Source organism: Lissotriton helveticus, chromosome 7, assembly GCF_964261635.1.
Source record: "Lissotriton helveticus chromosome 7, aLisHel1.1, whole genome shotgun sequence".
Classification (NCBI taxonomy): Eukaryota; Metazoa; Chordata; class Amphibia; order Caudata; family Salamandridae; genus Lissotriton; species Lissotriton helveticus.
The window spans coordinates 1,684,248,728-1,684,265,436 of record NC_136068.1 but is presented as its reverse complement, the minus strand read 5'-3'; the positions used below and the strand labels follow the sequence as shown (position 1 = coordinate 1,684,265,436).

General features: G+C 44.9%; 1 protein-coding gene across 1 annotated transcript in view; it reads right to left on the bottom strand.

Annotated features, from left to right (window-relative positions):
• LOC144767619 (putative methyltransferase DDB_G0268948) overlaps nucleotides 1–16,709 on the bottom strand; it is a 495,479-nt gene that overhangs the window by 183,079 nt on the left and 295,691 nt on the right. The window contains exon 4 of the mRNA XM_078651026.1: nucleotides 10,435–10,648. Within this exon, the coding sequence (XP_078507152.1) occupies nucleotides 10,435–10,648 (214 nt within the window). The remainder of the gene's footprint in view (nucleotides 1–10,434; nucleotides 10,649–16,709) is intronic.

The following is a 16,709-nucleotide window of genomic DNA, read 5'->3' as shown; positions in this document are numbered from 1 at the left end:
AAACCTTTGAGGCGGGTAATCTCAGTAACCACAGCACCAATCACAACACCCAATACAGCGTTGGAAAGGGCAGTTGCAGCAGAAGGACTCAGGCTATGCAGACGGCCACCATATACTTTTTTTAAAATTGTTTTTATTAACTTTTCAAGAAACAGTGGTGTTCATCACAATCATACAGTGCAAGACATACAATTGTACCGTAGGACACAATATACATTTAAAAGGTAAAAGAACCGTGCCAGCAAAGTAGTCCCTTGTGGGCGTGTCTGCGTTGTGCTGTGGGCTGGGGGCGTGACTAACGCTGGGGGCGTGTGGTACGGCCATCACATTGTTGGCTGGGGGCGTGACAAACACTTGGGGCGTGTGTCCGCCCTTCATGCCATGTGGGTCGTACATAATAGCGCCAATTACGTTGCTGCGCAGCATCAAGGGGGACGCTGGGAGCGTGACACGCTGGGGGCGTGAGAAAAGCTGGGGGCGAGAGAAACGCTGGGGGCATGTGTTTGGCCTCCGTGCCATGTGAACGCATTTGCGCCGCATCAAGGGGCACGCTGGGGGCGTGAGAAGCGCTGGGGGCGTGTGATACATTCCGCCCTTCATGCCATGTGGGTCGTACATTAATCAGAAGATAGTCTGCTGTGGTCGAGTGCTGGGGGCATGACAAACACGGTCAGCTGGAGGCCTGGTAAGTAACATTACTGCAGCCTCTGCTGCGCGCTGTTACTGAACTCTCTCCTTCAACGAAATTAGACGCGCCTGCTACCATTAACCAGGGCTCTAGCCGGGCTCAGGTGGCGGATCAGTACACTAATTACACGCGCCTGATAACATCAACAAGGGCTGCAGCTGGGCCACAAGCGGGAGAACACGCAAATGAGCGTGTCTGCGGGGACAATTACTGCAGCCTCTCCTACTCGCTGTCACTGAACTCTCTCATTAAACGGATTTACCCGCGGCTGATAACTCTCTCATTCAACGACATCACATGGCCTGCTAACATCAACCAGGGCTGTTGCCGGGCTCAGGCGGCGGATCACTACACCAATTACATGCGCCTGTTAACATGAGCCAGGGCTGCAGCTGGCCCTTCTCCGTCCCTATTCTAATGAAACAAAAAATGTTGTCTACCGCGAGATTTTAAAATAGATTGCCCTTGCCAAATACACACATTACACACATTCGATTTCATACCCGGACAGCGTCGGGACGGGCTGCTAGTCACTAATGAAAACAGAACACATCATAATAAAAATCGGAAACCAATTTCGGACCATATAGTTAAATTAAATTAACAAAACAACACCTAAATGAGAACATTCCAATAGAGGGAACCAGAGATATAAATTAGTAAGGTAAATAAAAGTAGTGCCAAAAAATGTTAAGTGCCAACTGCTGTCAACTGGCCATGAGGTATGAGACTCAGCCACAATTCGAGGTTGACTGCGATGTGTGGCTTAGATGGAGGGCCCAGCTTTGACTTGGTTGGAGGATTTACCTTGGAACTTTGAGTTTCGCACCCAGAAAAGGTGCCTCGCCAGTCTGATACTGTTGGCACCTTTGCTCAGTCAACAATTTTTAGCTTGCACCAGCCACTTTTTTGGAACCTGGACCCTTCCAGCTGATCAAAGCTGTAGTCTGTAGCTGAAGAAGGCTCCATGAATCCGGAAACTCTCTACAAGTTCCAGCTGCAGTGGATTTGAGAAATTGAGTTGCTGGTTGAATGGGACAGTCACAGTTACATAGATGCAATGTTTAAAGTATTTATGCAGCACACAAACAATAATAAAGTGAAAACAACATACAAGAAAAATCGAACACCAATTTAGAAAAATAGAGTATATTTTAAAAGATTACTAGACACAAAAACAACAAAAATCCAATCAGTACAACTGGAGTAATGAACTTTAAAAGTTAAAGGAAACAAATAGAACCTAAACAATCAAAGCGCCAACCGCAAACATCTAGTCGCATGAAACTGGGTCAAAAAGTGTACCTCCTGAGAGCTTCTTTCACTCTGCACCCACGTCTGTAATATGGTGCGGGAACAGAGTCAAAGGAATTTCCTCATTTGCATAGGGCACGCCCCTATGCAAATGAGGGACCACCCTCTGTTGATAGCACTGGCACTTTAAGTGCACCAGCGCTATCGGTATTATAGAAGGGGACGCAAAGCATCTGCGTCCCCTTCTATAATACCAAAGTGCCCCGGGGCACGCAAAGTTGGCGCAAACGCCTGGTGCGCCCCTGGCGCACTTACTGTTATACGGACCCAGATCTTTTACGCCTCTTCTCCACATCAAGATTTCTACCTTCAGACTAAGGCCTGATTCATAGTTTGGTGGCTGAAGTACACTACATCAGAGTGGCAGAGTCGATTACCTCTGACACCCTAATTGATGACTGTTGGGCCCAGCAGTCATCGCTGCACATTGAAAGGAACCTCTGCTGACAAAAGTGTCACGAGGTTCGAGGTCCTCAGGATCAGGGTGATGCTTAAAGGGGTCCACCTCCTGATTTCTGACTAAATGAGCATACACAGAGCATAGAGGTAATCAAGCGAGGGATAGGAAAGGGAAGGAGCAGCAACGGAAGGGATATCTGAAACGAGAGGAAGGAACGGTTTAGACAACATGGAAAATACTAACTACTCTCAATAGGTCTCGCTAGTAGATAACTCACTCCTATCATGAAGTAATCCCGGAGATGGACCCTTCCTTAACGTCTCTGAGTGATAAGATGCTTCTCTTATTCAATGAATCAGGATTTCCCTATAACCCAAAAACAAACACATAAATGCCAACATCACACCATGCTCTGAATTAAAGAGAACACCCCCTGCAACCTACATACCCTCGCTCGCACTCCTCTTGTCTGATAAGACCTACTCCGGTACCAGCTTGGATACATGAGAAAGAGTCAGTAAAAGAAATGCGGAGTCATCAAGGATCCTCTCCGAGAAATGTTTGTAAGGAAATTCAAAGTAAACAAAGAGGGATTTCACCAGAATCAGCTGTTCTGCAAAACGTTATGCTTCCATGGGATAGGGAACTATGTAAAAAAAAAGGAAAAATACACCAAGTTCCAACTGTAGTACATCCAACCTGGATGTCTACGCTTACCAGTTCTTCCTCCTGTTTCTTAATCGAGAAGTGCAGCTCCCCAAAGGTAAATGACATGCCTCCAAGAATCCAAGGAATGTACAAAGGATTTAAAAGTTTGCGCTGGGCTGATCGTAGAACATGATTCCCCCACTTCCAAATGAGCCCGCCGGACTCAGAAAGGATCGCTGTTCACTTCCCCGCTGCAACCGCAAGCGGGAGGGTGAATAGTCAAAGAGAAAATTCCAGCCGGACTTTGGGGAAAACCAAGATTCCCTTCCCCACCGCAGCCGCAAGCTGGACAGGGTGACGACTTGCCTCCGGCTCAGCCGAGCGGGCAACAAAGTTTATGCAGGATAGTTTTCCCAGCCGGGAAACAAGTAAATCAAGAAAGCGCCAGCCGCAAGGAACAACGGACGGCTCAACACTTCAGGCTCGTGGAAACAATCCGAATGTAAAATCACGTACGACGCATCTAGCGCGTCTCGTGATTTAATACTTCCAGTTCACCCAGACGGCCTTCTGGGATTTGTAGTTCGGCAGTTGCCAATGTGGTAGGTGCCTGGATCAGTTCCTGACAAAAAGCCTAAGCCATTATTTCTGATACGGGAACAATTTTTATAAGTCAGTAAGGTAGGAGTCTTCATACTAGGGGCTGAACCCCTCGCTGGGGCCTCAAGTGATCCCAGATTGTTGTCAAAAGAAGAATTATGCTGATAAGTATGCTTTGTTTTCAAGCGGAAAAATGAGTGGCTGTTGGCCGCTCTGTAATGGGCCATCACTATCATATTTTGTCATTTAAATCCTGGCAGGGAGAAGGTGTCAAAACAGAAGGGTCTGCAAGGGACAAATTAGCAAGGAGTAGCGATATTTATCGCTAAATGCACTTAGCACTTTTTTTTATCGATGCCTATCGCCGGATATTATCGCAGAGATAACATGCTATTAGCAACGTTTATCTCCAATGCGATAAAATATCTGGCGATAGCGGCTCAATGCGAGAATATTGCTGGAAATCTGGCGATATTCTCGCATTAACGCCATTGGGGGCTTAATGTGATAATCCACCCCCTATTTACTATACAGGTAAGCCAACTTTTTAGCAGGCATTAGATTCTAGCGATAATCGCGCGTAGCGCCATTTCTTTTATCGTTTCGTCTGCCTTGTTAATAGGCGACAGCAGTGCTAGCGACTGTTTTCAGTCTCTAAAAGTTTGGGTACACCAACTTTGCATGTCATTAACGAAAAATATCACTGACATGCAAAGCAGGCCCCAAACCTGTAGCTATCACCTAAAAGCTGTCGCTAACTGCTGTTAGCGACAGCTTGCTAATAGAGCGATAAAAATATCGCCGCTTTAGCGGGAGAAAGTCCTGCTAAAGCGGCGATATCACCCTTGCTAATATCCCCCCAAATTGTCTTCAAAACCCCCATCCCCATTTCTAATAATAGCACTGTGGATACTTCTACAATGCCTGACCAGAATAATATGTTTGGCAATCATGTATTTGATTCCATTTTAAACATGTAAATGAACTCAACTGCAATGTTTAAATAAGTCTAGAAATGTAAACATAGACAGTTTAATAGAACAATTGCGAAAAGTTTTGAGGGGGGCCGTTGATTTTTCTCCCTGGGGTGGCGTGTCATTAGGGGAGCACTGACAGGGCCCAGCTTCTCCTAATCTAATGCTAATTAATCTACTAATAATAAGGCAGAGAATGACTAAGGCAGAGAATGTCTAAAATTTTAAAAATGACTTTCCCTAATTATTAAAAATTTGACTTCGCCACTGAACTTGTTTTTTTAAAAATAAATAATAAAAACAGTGGTCGAAATATTATGGTAGTTTGTCACAAAGGTAGAAAAATTATAGGGCAGTTACAGCCTTTCACTGTGAAAATAGCTTTTGGCAGCTAGCCTCTGTGTTGTAAATGTAAATGTAAATGTACAGGAATTTATATAGCGCAAATCACCGAGCGGTTTCTAAGCGCTTGCTTAGGGAACCCGTCCTGGTATTCCCCTGTGAGATAACCCCGGCAGGGTATCCGCAAGGTGAAAGCCAGGCATCCCACCGCGAGGGGCCGTTGTGGAGATTAAGCAAGCTATTGCCCAGAGTCGCAGAGTATGAACCCGTGAATCGAGTAGGCACCGGAGCGAGAATTGTCGAGTCCATGGACATTTTAGGACTCAAGACCCCGCCGAGCCGGGAATTGAACCCTGGTCCCGGGCTGACCTCTGCTTCCAGGTCTGCCTCCTCTAACCAGTGAGCCACACTTCTCACTTATTATTAACAACATTCACTGTTGTTAATAATATTTTTATTCTGCGAATAGCCATAAAAAGAAAAATGTCACAATACAGCATACAGTCTGTCGTGAGGAAGGTCCACTCATGAAGGTAGTATTTCAAGATGATTTTATTCATGAATATAACAGGTTGTAAGGTACAGGACATCATGTAGATATGTGGTAGATCAGAGCCCCACCAGGAGCTGCCTGTGAGCTGCTCAGCCCATGACCAACTGTCTCTCTCTGCCTCTCTCAGTCCCAACATTCCGAGGCATGATCAGACTCCAACATTCTAATGAGTCAGAGCACAGGCACTGGCAGAGCAGGGCTGGTAAAACACCTTACAGTATAATATGCAGGATACTACATATCCCCTTTCGTTCTAACAGAAGCATTAAACCACTACGTGAATAACAACTAGCGAAAGAGAGCCAAGGAAGAGATAATAAGAAAGAATAGCAGAGGAACAGAAACAACGACAAGGAAAGGTGCAAGCAAAGCAACGTGAAGAGACAGGTGGAAGAATATGAGGAGGAGGAAGAGAAGAGTAATGCGGAAACCAATAGAGATAACACAGACTCACGGACATAGAAAAGATGAGGAAAAAACGAGCAATCAGAAAATGGAAACATCATGGGGCAGAAGAACTCACACGCACCAAGGACTGACCCCCGAACGCACCCACTGGCCAGGCAGGCAAGAAGGGATGAAAGAACAAGGCACAACGGAGTATGGACACCAGCCTCCACACAGACACAGGAAAGCGAGGTAACAGATTTCCTCCAGAACAGGGAAGAAAAGAATCAAAGAAGGAACAAAAGAAGGCTGGAGAGACAACAAGAAATCTAGATCCAGAAACCAGGGATGAAAAAGAGAATGACACCACGAGAAAAGCTGGATGAATAGGAAAACAGAGAAGAGGCAAAGTAGATACATACAGGATGACTACAACTTCTCTCTGTTTCCAATAACAGAATAAATACAATGTAAATGTAGCATTGCGTTATTCAAAACAGCAAATTTACAAAATGTAAATAGATAATATCAGTCATAAGGACTAAAACCCATGACCGTCCTCTACTCCTATGTAAGAGTGTGAGGAGCACTGTAAATGGGACTGAAACCCATGTGACGCCCTATGTAGGGTGACCATGTAAATGTAAATGAGACTGTAACCCATAATAAGCCCTGTGTGAGGGTAAAATATAAATGGGACTGTGACCCATAATAAGCCCTGTGTGAGGGTAAAATGTAAATGGGACTGTGACCCATAATAAGCCCTATGTAAGGGTAAAATGTAAATTTACATGGGACTGTAACCCATAACACTGTTCCCTGTGTGAGGATACTCGTGTAAAAGTAGAAAGGGCTGTGACCCTAGCTACGGTGCCCTTGTAAGGCTAAAATTCGTATATTACCTATGTAGGCAAATGTATATGGGCAAATGGGGCTAGAACCCAATCCCATCCCTTTGTAGGGTAAAAATAATGTGAACAGGCACATACATGTGGGCAAACGGGGAAACACCCATTCCCACCCCGGTGTAGGGAAATATCTTTTGACATAAATAAAGATGCAAATAATGCATAGTTTTTTCCTCTTTTTTTTTGAGGATGCTAATGGGGCTAGAACCCATAGCTATCATCTTTCAATATAAAATAATGTGCCATCGTTTTTCACTAACCAATTTTAAACTTCTTTTTTTTTTTTTTAAATAGGTGTGTGTGTGTGTGTTTCACCATCGTCCTGTGACACTAACTGGTGTAAATATGTTACCCAGACTTTCAGAGGTTTAAAAAACAACAGTAAACATTGTAATGTGAAAGGCTCATAGGCAGGAAGATACATTTGAAATAAATAGAATTGTAGAATGTAAACTCGTAAAAGAAGTCCGATTTGAAAAAGGAATCTGCCAGTCTATGAGCACACAATCACAGGCATAATAGAATTTAACCGTGTGTTCAAATAGCTTTTACTGCTCCTTGAATATGCCTGAGTAATAACATAGATCTTGAACCAAGCGTACTATTAGAAAAGTCCCCACGTACAATTAGCGATTTCGAAAAGGAAAACAGCTGAAAGTCAAATTCTTACTTTTGGCACACAAAACTACACAGGAGTAGTTGCATTTCAAAAGCCATTATTTGATGCCTCGAAGTGAAGCAAAGAGGCTTAGCAAAACGTCTGCGCCAATATTTTTCCCAAAGCTTAATTGCAAACTGCTAGAGCCCCATGTAAATGACAGCACGTCCAGGGCGCACCGCCGGAAGGCTCACGGCACGTTGCTGCAGGCAGACGTAATGCAGCATCAAAGGCAAAATCCAAAGCCATACGTCATAGAGTGAACTCCTCGTCGATGAAGTCCGTGCGGCAAAAAAGATGAGGAGAACAGCGCGCGCAGGAGCCCAACTGAAGTAACTGTCATAACAGCTACAATACCAGTAAGGCAAATAAATTATGTGGAGAATGGCAGGGCTGTAATGTAAAAGTACAATGGAGACCTGAATGCACACGAAAATAGAATTACTAGAGTCACCAGGCAGAACTTGTTCAGCGTGATGAAATGAAAAATGTTCATTATGAAGCACAGCTGTGAGAGAAAATGATGAAAGAGCGCAAATTTCCAAAGATGCTGACAGGAATGGTAGACTCAGGGTCATGAAGTGTCTCTAGCAGGGGATGCACATACAATACCCAAATTAATGTAAAGGCAGTAAATAGATGGGTTTGATAGCTTAAGCAGTACTCATTATTCCAAAGTCCAAAAATAAGTAAAGTGGATGTGCTCAGGATCACACAGCTCTATGTAGACGAAAGCATACTGTAATGTAACATCTTCCTACCGCTAGTTTTGAAATCATGGTGAAATGTATGTATTGTAGATGCGCACAAGATCACACAGCGTAGGCAGTAACATGACTTCATTACAAGCTGCATTGTAGTTGTAGTTCCACAAGTTCGTAGACTAAGTGTCAGGGAATGCACCATGAAAATGTCACCTGTGAGGTTGGTGTGCTGGTAGGCACAAGCTGTGGCTGTAACGCCAAAGTCCAAAATGAGTTACAAGGATGAGCACAACACGCCTGGGCTAGGGCTGGCCGGTGGAGAGGCCACTGGTGGGGCTAACAGGCGTAATGTTTTGTGCTTACTTGTTTCTTGTAGTCTTCTTTTTCTTTTCTTTGAAGTTCTTGTTTCTTCCTTGCAGTTGTCTTCATTGTACTGTGTAGCAAACACATTTTTCTTCTTCGTAGTTAATTCCTTCTTGTGGTTACTTCTTCTTCTGTAAATTGTGGTTTTGCCACTGTAGTTTCATTATATTGCGCCATCTCCAGGTGCACTTTTAAATCAGGTACCTGTGATTTGCTTGTAGCTGTAGGTTCTTCGTCACCTCGTCGTCGCCAAAATATGTCGTGAGGAAGGTCCACTCATGAAGGTAGTATTTCAAGATGATTTTATTCATGAATATAACAGGTTGTAAGGTACAGGACATCATGTAGATATGTGGTAGATCAGAGCCCCACCAGGAGCTGCCTGTGAGCTGCTCAGCCCATGACCAACTGTCTCTCTCTGCCTCTCTCAGTCCCAACATTCCGAGGCATCATCAGACTCCAACATTCTAATGAGTCAGAGCACAGGCACTGGCAGAGCAGGGCTGGTAAAACACCTTACAGTATAATATGCAGGATACTACACAGTCAAACTACACAAACAGTGCGACCGTAGAAACTGTATAAAACTTAATAAAATCCTAATAAAATATGCAAAGGAAGCTGGCATCTGTGGGTGCATGCCAACGTTAAATTCTGGGGTGACATACTTTGTAACAAGGAGTTATTTTTAACAGGTTTGCCCGCAAGCTACGCATGTGTGCCTGAAGCTGTGTTTTATTGTCGCTCTAATGGAAGGTGCAAGAAGAGTTGCAGCCCATGGGGAACATGTAACTTTTCCTGCCATTGATGTATTTTCCTTCACTCTTACTGTAAAGTCAATTGAGGATTAACCAATGATACCATGTTTTAGCGACCAGACTATACAGACTGGGACCTGGATAGCAGTGCCATTGTGTGCAGAGTTAAAAGGACAACACCATCAGTCAGCAATAAACGAGGAGATCACACAAAAGAGGCACTTTTTCACACTGGGTATAGTTAGTGACTGTTAGGCCCCCATTAGGATGACGGGCGGACTTTGTCCTCCTGCCATCCCATCGGAAAAAGGGACTGCCCGCCATAAGGGCGGGGGTCCCGATGGTGGCATTAGGATGCGCCCGCCACAGTGGTGGACGCATCCAGCATTCCTACCATTGTGGCGGGCGGTGCACTCAGCACCGCCCGCCACAATGGCAGGAAGGCATGCTGTGCATTTCCATGCACAACATGGCAGGCACGGGGCGGTGCCTGCCATGTTGTCCATGGAACTGCTGGGGGGTACCATAGGTACACCCCATGTGCACCCCCCAACGCCCCCGGAGTCCTTGGGGGCCTGCAACGGGCCCCCAAAGCAGACTCTGCATGCCTTTCCATGGCGGCATTGCTAAATGTCCATCCTAATATGGCTGGCAGTGTCTGATAGACACCGCCAACATATAAACCCTCAAGGCGACTGGGGCGGAAAAGCGGCGGACGGTCTTTCCGTTCGCCGCGGACTCCCCAGCCATACTAATATGGTGGGGGGTCATTCTGGCACGGATGGCGGGCGGATCTGCCCGCCATTCTAATGGGCCCCTTAGTTGGGAAGTACTCTGAATAGGATACTTGAACTGTCAAAAATAAAATTACTTTTTTAAATGGAAATATTGAGAACAGATAAAAGAGTTTGGCATCGTTTAAAATAATTATTGAAGTTTAGCAAACGTTGTTTTGCTTTTTGCTCAGTTAATTCCTTCCACTGCCTTTATCTATACACTCTTTAATATTAGCAATTCGCTACATTGATTATGCAGTGACGTTAGCAGAAGTGATAATGACACCCTCTCATAATACCTGACCAACTTGAAATAAATCCTCTTCAAGCCCTCTTCCTTTTGAGTGTGTTCACTTCTCACCTCATTATAGATGGCAGTCAGCTGGTCAGAACACTCCTTTTCATGGACTTCTAAATACTGAGTGTAGGTCAGTAAGGCTACACAACCGCAAGGTTTAAGGACTCGGTTCACTTCTGTCATGAACTTCTCAATGTTGAAATAGTGCACAGCTGCTGATGCCATGACAAGATCCACTGAGCCGTCTTCAAAGGGGAGATCCTCTGCAGGGCAGACACTATGGGGTGGAACATATGGACATTAGAAAATGATATAGCACCAGGAAATGCAAGAGTCGTCTTACGCTGAGAAACCTGTTGTAACTGCAGACGTTTTAGTAAAGTAAGTTTTGTAGTAAAGTTGTGAAAATAATTTGAAAAGGCTGAAAGCGGATTTGAAGGGATACTTAGGCCAGAGGGGAGATTAAGCAGGTAGTATAGGAGATTCGATTGCTGATTCTAAAAATATTGAAATTAGAACACATTAATACCACATGACTGAAGAATAAAATCTGATTTAAATAGTTTAAATTGAAGCAAAAATATTGGAACACTACTAATAAAAATAGCAGGTTATTAACTATCCATAAAACAAAAACAACAACGAAATAAATAATCTCAATCAGAGATGAATTTGGTACAATACTAAATAGCAGAAATGCCATATATAGGCAACTTATCAGTTATTATGACAGACTGCACAAACCGCTGATGGGGGATGCAAAACAGTTAGCAGATTTTCTAAGCAGTGTAGAGCTACCGATGCTGTATATAGGGAAGATATTTAGGCCAGTAGACGTTCAGTAAATACTATGTTCAGACAGATTCCATGTTGAATTCTGTAAATATGTTGATGGTCAAGAAGAGCTGCACAAACTCTGAGGGCCCGATTCACAGAACTAACTTAAGACCAACTCCTAAACTTACTACCATTTTGGTATTCACAGAATGCACTTACTACTTCTGGTATTCACAGAATGCACTTACTACTTTTGGCATTCACAGAATGAACTTACTACTTCTGGTATTCACAGAATGGATTTACGACTACTAACTTTACGTCCGCACCCGGGCCAGAATTTCGGCTTTCCGCTTCTGCGTCGCAGCGGCCTCTGAAAAGTGATTCGGTGAAATCTTGGAGATTTCACTGCATCACTTTTACCAGGCGTATCGCAAAGGAACGCCCACCCTACCTACATCAAAGCTGATGCAGTTTCAATGTTGCGCAGGGCTTCACAACGTGACGCTTCACCATAGATGCGTCACGTTGTGAATAAGTCGAAATGTGTCGTCTGGTGTACACCATTGCTGTGTCACAAAAGTGACGCAACAGCAGTGTAAATCTTTTTAAAGGGGCTTGTAAACCTGACACAAATTGTCCAAGAACTAAATCACCCTGTGCCAGCCTAAATCACAAAGCAGAATGTGAGAGAATCATCAGATCAAAATATGTCATACACATATTATATTATTCATTTCCCACCCTGCCACGCCATTACATCCCCAAAGCACCACTGCTCTTACCTGCCCCGTCTGCGGCAGAACTTCACCAGACTGTTAGCATGCAGAAGATATTGGGAAATCCCTGAAAAGTTCGACAAGCACATTTCCCATTTGGTTACTTTTCTCTCTTCTCACCCATTGACACATTCAGCCACAGCGCAGACAACTGCAGTAGCAGAGGTCCCTGCATCTACTGGGAGAAGTCGACAACGTACAGAGAAAGGCATTAGAACCTCACTAACTGGTAAGTCAAACTGGCCAGGAGATGGTCAAAATGCATACATTGTCTGGAGACGACAGAGGGACATATAGTGCCCACGTATGAAAGTCAACCAGAGATGAAAAAATACACTTGGAGTTGTGAACGGACATTCACCTTTAGCATATGACATTTGTGAACAGCGAAAGACAAAATATAACATGTCTTGGCTCATCATACCTTTGTAATTGTGGAACATAACATGTATTTTACCAGCAGTCCCAGACCTGGGAATCCAATCATGTAATCTAGTGTCACAACTAGTCAAAAGGGTGTCCCCACTATATTGTAATAGTGTCTGTAGACCTAATTAAGAAATCCAATTTTTACAAATATGGTAATGATGAACAAGAAGTGAGATACCAATCTCAGTAGTATTGACAATGCATCCACTGTCCAACTTCGAATCTTTCCAATATACATAAAATTGCCCAGCCCACACAGCTGGTCATGTACTTCTTACATTGGATGGATTTTTGTTGGGCATCAACAAAACACGATAGTGGACCTTACCTCAGGATTTGTAGTCATGTCATTGTGATATAGGTTGCATCTAGGTAGTGGGCCCATTCTAAGTCATATGTGGGATCACTCATTATATTATGTATAACACACTTCTGCAACGGTGGTGCCCACAAGTGCTTGTGCTTGTCCTTTGTGCCAGAAATTGAGTGCATCACATGTGGCTGCAGAAATGTAAAGTTGGAAAACACACTTATCATTGTAGGTACAATGAGGTCCTCCCAGAATCAAAGAGACACACTGACTTCTGCTACATGGTTGAATGTGACATCTGTTCAGGGACCACACACTGTTCCGGTGCTGGGCCAAGGTAAGTAAACCCAAGAATAATTCTGGCAGAATGCTCATTAAAGGTGCCTTTCACCTCCACCGTATGTTGTATGTGTTGTACAGCACTGTTGTCCTGCATCACAATATGCTCACATATGGCATTTGAACACATGCTAGAACAGACCCTGGTGGCTAATGAAAGGATGACACAAAATGTATGCCAAGTGAGTGCAGAATGGACATACAGTAGTACAATGTGTCATATGAAGTGACCAAAACACAACAGGCTTGCAATTCAATGATAAGATAAATCCCTTGCAAAATATATATGGTAAAATCATAATGAAATTGGTATGGCTGAGGCCCACACTGATGCCAGTTGTGTACCTCTGAGATGGGTGTATGGGATGCTAAGGTGAATCTTAGTGCAGTTACACCTGAAAAATAACTTGGCTGAAGAGCAACATGATAATCCAGTGCAGGCGGAAAGCATCAAGCTTATCAGCAATGTGTGATCATAACCAAATGTTGTTTTCTGCTTGCCTCTTCTTCTACCGTATTCACATGTATAGGTGAGTGTTTGACATATGACGTTTGGCTGTCTGCTGTACAAGACACCCTTCCTTTGTCAGCTAAGTAAGCCATGATGTTGGAAATAGAGTGTGGGAACAGAGGACACTCAAAGGAGGAACATAAGAAATCTGTGTTCTCTCATTCAAAAATGAGCTGTGTGACTTCATGGGTAGGGATGCACAAATGAGCAACATCATGTCCCTGACTACAGCACATCTCACACATGAACGCCTTTCTGACTTGTCAACTGGCAACATTACACTCATGAAAAATGTTAGTCTTAATGGTAAAGGTGAAATCAGTGTATCCCCTTCCTTGAAATATCAGTAACCTTCTCATATAAGTTTGTCTGTTGATGTGTCATCTTATTGATGTCACTGCTGCGTGGAGGTAACAGCTGGCAAATGCTGCATGTTTGCAGGTGCCCACATGTAAAGTCCATGAGGTAAACATGCTGCACATTGTGATGGATTATCCGCAAATGGTTATTGAGAATTACATGTTGGCTCATAGCTACCATCTGTTGTACTGAATTATGGACATGTATGTCTCATTACAGCTGCTGACAGGATGACACCACTGCAGCGGACACCATCCCGGGGAATGCATGACATCCTGGCTGCAGCAGTAAAACCCTCGCGGACCTGTCCTTCAGGTTATTCTGGTATGAGGTGTGTCACTAGCTTAGATTACTAAGACATGACAGAGATCAAGATCCATTTCTGGAGTGTCACATGTGCCTGTCTGTCAATTGGTGATGCAGATCATTGAGAATCTTGTCTCCACCCTCTTCAGCTATGTCTACAACATCTATGAGGAGACAGGTTCTGCAGGTGACACCAGGGGGGAACGCGAAGGGACAGAAAGTTGTGGCTAGAGCTGGTGAGTTTGCTAGTATTAGGTACATCTCCGTGTAACACCTCACTGCTATGGTGTGAGCTGTCATTTGTGGTGGTACCCTAACCAGGTCACATGATCCTCATCTGTTGAAGCAAAGTACAGTTAATACAACCCTTGTGTTGCACCACATGTAATACCAGGTCAGTCACTAATACGGTTGCAACCTCTGTGTTCCAGATGATGCTGAGCATGAGGATGACAGAACAACGACCAGTGCGGGCCGACGGGGAATCAGAGTGGAGAATCCCTGATCATCCAGGCAGTTATGTCGGCAGCAAGTACTGCTCAAGAGGAGGAGGACGTTCCTGAGGACGTCGACTTTGTGGATGATGATGACTACATGTCCATCCACTCCGGGATGACGATTCTGATGACAATGAGAGCTATCTTGCCAGATTGCCAAAATCAGTCACTGCATCACATCCTCCGCCAAGCAACGTTGGTCACCCTCCTCCCAAACAAACAATTGCCTGTCCCCAGCATAGAGCAAACCAGCCACAGCTCCCAAGCATCCCAACACAGACATCACTCCCTCACAGCCCTCACGTCCAGGACCGACATCGTGGTTCCCCTACCCGCTCTTCCCTATACAGTGTATCCCTGCCATCCTCTCCACCATCTGTGGGAAGTACCAGCCCTGTTGCGATGTAGGTATCCCCTGGGCATCATTCTCCTGCCCACAGGCTTCCACCTGCCACCCCTCCCCTGCTGTTGGACCTGCTCGTCCCATCCACGGCAGACGCCTGCAGAGGGGCCCTGCACCTGCCTGTGGTGGCCAGTTGGAGCAGGACTTCTTCCAACAGCAGACAGATTAGAGACATCACATTCCTGCCATAAGGGCTACCCTGTCAGACATGTATGAGTCCCTGCAGGACATGGTCCAATTCCCTGAGGTGGTGGACAGACGGAGCCAAGCTTTGGATAGGATGGCTAGAACTTGGCATGACATGTCCAGGAATATGAGAGACATAATATCCATTGAAAAGGGAAGATAGTGCAAGACACCATGCCTTGGCCATGAAGATGATGAAGGGCATGCTGAAAGTGATCCAAAGTCTCCCTTCACGGTAAACGCAGGGAGAGGAGCCATCATATCTGTCTGCAGGACAGCAAATCCACACACCTGTACCACCAACTGCACAGCACCACAGCAAAGGTACACATCCACACGACACCCTGAAAAGGCACCCCGCCACCTCCACAACCACCACCACCAACGCCTATAGAGGCACTGCCACCGCCTGCATAACCACCACCAAACCCTGTACAGGCACTGCCACCACCTGCGCAACCACCACCAACCCCTGTACAGGTGCTCCCGCCACCTGCACAACCACCACCAACCCCTGTAAGGCACTGCCACCAGCTGCACAACCACCACCAACCGCTGTACAGGCACTCCCACCACGTGCACAATCAGGCCATGCCAAGGCACAAACACCAAATGTACAGACACCGTCTGTCCCCGCATATGTAGATCACCCTTTTTAGGCACATGGACAACACCAACCTACATGTAGGCGACAAGCCCGACATGACCCCTCACAGCGATGATCATCTCCAAAATTGCGAAGTTGCAAGCACTATGGCCAGTGACAAGAACGCCAAGACAAATTGACCATGTGAATATATGTATAGAAAAAATAAAGATCTACAAAAGTAAGATTCTGTTGTGTAATGATGTAGGTGGCCTAGAGATGTGAGGAGGTATGTGTGTGTGTGACACAGTTACAAGTGTAACCCATCATTGCAACAAGCAATTATGTGCATAGCAGATGACTCACCAAATATGTGTCCATATTCTGAACCAGACATCCAAAATGAAGTCAAACATGTAAGTAGAATTCCTCAAATATATTTATTCATGAACAGAAGAACAACCGTCCATTTGGAAGGGAGAATGGAAAACAAATGATCTTAATGCAGATGGAGAAGGGAACTTGGATTGGGGTAGGGCAACTAAAAATATAACATGTCAGGGAGTCTCTGTTAAAAAGTGAAGTGTCCTTCTGGTCATCCTCTAGTACCACAATGTCCAGATCCTCAGTGTCCGATGCAGGCACACGGTTGGCTGGTGCAGGAACAGTCACCACATGGGTTCCTGACACACAAGGAGTGCGGGCAAGAAACAGTGTGGGGTAAAGGACAGGGGGAGACATAGACGGTGTTATGGGATGGGATTTGGGAGACAACAGATGACATGGCTGTGGCCATGGAATTGACGCTGGTGGTGAGGTTGTCCAGAGATCGGACAATGTCCTCTTGCATCATGC